This window comes from Rutilus rutilus (assembly GCF_951802725.1).
Source record: "Rutilus rutilus genome assembly, chromosome: 18".
NCBI classification, from domain to species: Eukaryota; Metazoa; Chordata; class Actinopteri; order Cypriniformes; family Leuciscidae; genus Rutilus; species Rutilus rutilus.
The window spans coordinates 36,655,901-36,660,900 of NC_140231.1; the positions used below are offsets into that span (position 1 = coordinate 36,655,901).

Genomic DNA, 5,000 nt, shown 5'->3' on the forward strand with positions numbered 1-5,000 from the left:
TCACCACCTCACACACTTCATCATCTCTGAGCTGATCTAGAGTAGACGTGTGTGTGTGTGTGTGTGTTCAGTGATGTAGACGTGTGTGTGTGTGTTCAGTGATGTAGACGTGTGTGTGTGTGTTCAGTGATGTAGACGTGTGTTCAGTGATGTAGACGTGTGTGTGTTCAGTGATGTAGACGTGTGTGTGTTCAGTGATGTAGACGTGTGTGTGTTCAGTGATGTAGACGTGTGTGTTCAGTGTGTTCAGTGATGTAGACGTGTGTGTGTGTGTGTGTTCAGTGATGTAGACATGTGTGTGTTCAGTGATGTAGACGTGTGTGTGTGTGTGTGTGTGTTCAGTGATGTAGACGTGTGTGTGTTCAGTGATGTAGACGTGTGTGTGTGTGTTCAGTGATGTAGACGTGTGTGTGTGTTCAGTGATGTAGACGTGTGTTCAGTGATGTAGACGTGTGTGTGTTCAGTGATGTAGACGTGTGTGTGTTCAGTGATGTAGACGTGTGTGTGTTCAGTGATGTAGACGTGTGTGTTCAGTGTGTTCAGTGATGTAGACGTGTGTGTGTGTGTGTGTTCAGTGATGTAGACATGTGTGTGTTCAGTGATGTAGACGTGTGTGTGTGTGTGTGTGTGTGTTCAGTGATGTAGACGTGTGTGTGTTCAGTGATGTAGACGTGTGTGTGTTCAGTGTGTTCAGTGATGTAGACGTGTGTGTTCAGTGATGTAGACGTGTGTGTGTTCAGTGTGTTCAGTGATGTAGACGTGTGTGTGTTCAGTGTGTTCAGTGATGTAGATGACGTGTGTGTTCAGTGATGTAGACGTGTGTGTGTGTGTTCAGTGTGTTCAGTGATGTAGATGACGTGTGTGTTCAGTGATGTAGACGTGTGTGTGTTCAGTGTGTTCAGTGATGTAGACGTGTGTGTTCAGTGATGTAGACGTGTGTGTGTTCAGTGTGTTCAGTGATGTAGACGTGTGTGTGTTCAGTGTGTTCAGTGATGTAGATGACGTGTGTGTTCAGTGATGTAGACGTGTGTGTGTTCAGTGTGTTCAGTGATGTAGATGACGTGTGTGTTCAGTGATGTAGACGTGTGTGTGTGTGTTCAGTGTGTTCAGTGATGTAGATGACGTGTGTGTTCAGTGATGTAGACGTGTGTGTGTTCAGTGTGTTCAGTGATGTAGACGTGTGTGTTCAGTGATGTAGACGTGTGTGTGTTCAGTGTGTTCAGTGATGTAGACGTGTGTGTGTTCAGTGTGTTCAGTGATGTAGATGACGTGTGTGTTCAGTGATGTAGACGTGTGTGTGTGTGTTCAGTGTGTTCAGTGATGTAGATGACGTGTGTGTTCAGTGATGTAGACGTGTGTGTGTTCAGTGATGTAGACGTGTGTGTTCAGTGATGTAGACGTGTGTGTGTTCAGTGTGTTCAGTGATGTAGACGTGTGTGTGTTCAGTGTGTTCAGTGATGTAGATGACGTGTGTGTTCAGTGATGTAGACGTGTGTGTGTGTGTTCAGTGTGTTCAGTGATGTAGATGACGTGTGTGTTCAGTGATGTAGACGTGTGTGTGTGTGTTCAGTGTGTTCAGTGATGTAGATGACGTGTGTGTTCAGTGATGTAGACGTGTGTGTGTGTGTTCAGTGATATAGAGCTGATGAACAGGAACATCGTTAGTTAATCATGTGATCATCTAACTCATTTCCACTGGCTCAGATGAAGCTTTTGATTGTCAGCTGACGTTAGCGCCATCTATTAGTAGAAGCCATCAGCAGAACAGTGTGTGTGTGTGTGTGTGTGTGTGCAGTGTTGGATCAGGCCTGCTGTGCCTTCACTCTACTGGAGGAAAACGGATTCCATGAAGATCGACCCGATTTCCTGAGCTTTGACCCGACTGTAGTGGCAGAGCAGTTCACCCTGATGGACGCAGTGAGCAACACACACACTCTCACACTCTCTCTCACACACACACTCTCTCTCTCTCTCACACACACACACACACACACACTCACTCATTCACACACTCTCTCACACACACACACACAGACACACTCACACACACACTGGAAGATCTCACACTGGTGTCTCATTCTCAGAGAGAGAAAGACGTGTTTACGCTGAACTGTGTGTGTGTGTGTGTGTGTTGTGCAGGAGCTGTTTAAGCGTGTGGTGCCGTATCACTGTCTGGGAAGCATCTGGTCTCAGAGAGATAAGAAAGGGAAGGAACATCTGGCGCCGACCATCAGAGCCACGGTCAGCCAGTTCAACCGCGTCACCAACTGCGTTATCTCCACGTGTCTGAGCGAGCGAACGCTGAAGAGCGGGCAGAGGGCCCGGATCCTGGAGCACTGGATACAAGTGGCCCGAGTCAGTCTGAGCACATGACACACGCGTCACATGACACACGCGTCACACGACTAAAGCGTCACACGACTAAAGCGTCACACGACTACAGGGGTGATAGTAGGAAAAAATCCTGAGCCTGAACTGTTTTCCCTGGGAGGTAAGCGGCCCCTAAGCCAATATGCCCTGATCAACATAACTGTCAAGTGGGATCCAGGGGTGTGCTCCCCTAGGAGAACATTTTGATAAATAGTCCCTTAAATGATAGATTCTGGTGACTTTTGTGGATATAAATGGACATCATTCAGACATGAGATGAACAAACCCAATACAAGCCTATATTACAGTAGCAGGTTTCAGTAAGTCAAATTTAAACCTTTTTAAGACATTTTAAGACCATAAAGATTGAAATTTAAGACCTACACGACGCATTGCCAAAGAATATTCAAATCAAAGAATTCATTTTATTTCAATGAATTCAGTAATTGAAAAAGCATGAATTTAATTTACAGATAAAGCAATCACATTAGTAACCTTCCACACCCAACAACGCGTGTCAGAGAAAAGAACAGAATCAGATATCATTTTTTTATAGAAAATTGTACTTTGCATATTATACTGTAAAAAAACACATAATTAGTTGATTTTAGTTGATCATAACGAGATAAAATGGCATGAACATTTCATTTCATGATTATAGTCACACAAATGATCACGGTTATCACAGAATCCTGTTCAAAAAGTACTAATACTACACAATGAAGTCAATTCACCAAGTTTTATGTCGAAAACCAGCAAATAACAAATAAAATAATCATCAATATGTACTTTTTGTTTACATAAACATTAAAATAATACCATTAAAAATGATAGCCAGATTTTAAGTGTCTTGCTTGCAGTGGTGGAGGAAGTACTGAATCTCAGTACTTAAGTAAAAGTACAAATAACCAGAGACATATTTACTTTAGTAAAAGTAAAAGTACCACAGTGAAAACCCTACTTAAGTAAAAAGTAAAAAGTACCTGATTTTAAATGTACTTTAAGTATTAAAAGTAAAAGTACTTTCATAACAATTTATTCTCTTAATGTCTATATTCTAATAATTAGGGCTGTAACAATATGCAATATGAAACCGAAATCGCGACACTCGGATCCACGAACCTGTGTCGCGGTGTGAGTGCGAGAAGGCAGAATCGCGACACACCCCTTATTTGAAGTTAACATTATACAATACGTAGACCTGGATAAATTCTTTAAAATTGGGCAATCCCAGCGTTATGGTCGTGACAATTGCAGTAAAAACTTGAAATGTAAATTCTCAAATACCAATTGAAACTGTTTATATATCCATACTCCCTTAATAAAGAAGTCCAGACATTAGAAAAATACTAGTCTACTACAGACACATGCGTTTTATATTTTAATATGAGGGAAATATAAATCCGTAACGGACGTGACACAAAAAAAATCTTTAACTTTTAGGTGGCAAAATATTTTTTTGTAATTCTGTGAATTTCACTGTGCAAACCAAAAGTAATACCCACCGGATGAAGAACATATCACAGACCATATCATATTCATTTTATTTTTGCGTTCACATTTATGAGGAAAAAACAATGTTATGGATGTGTCAGTTCTCCGTTACGCACGTGAGCGCTCTGAAAGCGGCACTAAAATACTGCTTTAAAACGTTCACAGAGACCTCAAAAGCCCTTCTTTAAAGTGAATTTCGTTTCGTATTAATTGTATCTTAATTTTAATCAATATTTCATTCATGTTTCATGGATTTAATAAATAAGTAAATATAGCAGAAAATAGATCAGGACACGGAGGCGCGGGCGCGTGAACTGGTGAAACTCATGAACCGAAACTCAGGTCTGTACTTGCCTCACAGACCTGAGATGTATATATATAGCCTATATATATATATATATATATATATATAGAAAACTTGAAATGTGTACTTTTAAACAGAACAATTCAAAACGAAAGAAAACAGACTGTTTTCTGCATGTAATCCGTATGAAATGTGCATTTCTCTCTGGCGCGTTCACTGCAAAGATCGCGCGTCAGCATCAATTAAAATGTCTCCTTGTTATATTTTACATATTCATAATCATTACTTTTGCCGGTTCTTTGTGACAGCTTTATTGGCAGCGCCACAGTTGCATGTTACATGAACGCGTCAGCACCAAAAACATGGAGATTTTTTTTTCAATCCCTGTTTTGGCAAGGGGAAAACTGATCAGAAAATGTAACGAAAATGTAACGAAACGTTGTAGAAATGTAGTGGAGTAGAAAGTATAATAATTGCTGCAAAAAGTAACGAAGTAAAAGTCAAAAGTATGCACTACTGATTCTACTTAAGTAAAGTACAGATACATGAAAAATGTACTTAAGTAAAGTAACGAAGTATTTTTACTTCGTTACATTCCACCACTGCTTGCTTGTTATATACTAACATGTAACAAGTTCATAAAGTTTTGACAAAAAAGTTTTTTATAAAAAGATAAACCTCACATATTTCAGACTTTAAATGATTTTTATAAAAAGAATGAGTCAAAAAAATATAAATTACTGACATTTACAATCAATGCACTTTAGCTTATCTTTTATTATTAATAGTAAAATTAGGTCAGATTTTCCCATGGCGTCTGTCGTTGCTATGC

General features: G+C 39.9%; 1 protein-coding gene across 4 annotated transcripts in view; it reads left to right on the forward strand.

Moving 5' to 3' along the window:
• The window catches only part of LOC311277385 (ral guanine nucleotide dissociation stimulator), a 38,899-nt gene that overhangs the window by 19,250 nt on the left and 14,649 nt on the right, over positions 1-5,000 (forward strand). For all 4 annotated transcript variants that reach the window (XM_084387669.1, XM_084387668.1, XM_084387666.1 and 1 more), the window contains exons 5-6: positions 1,796-1,917; positions 2,140-2,355. In XM_084387669.1, coding sequence (XP_084243795.1) covers positions 1,796-1,917; positions 2,140-2,355 — 338 coding nt within the window. The remainder of the gene's footprint in view (positions 1-1,795; positions 1,918-2,139; positions 2,356-5,000) is intronic.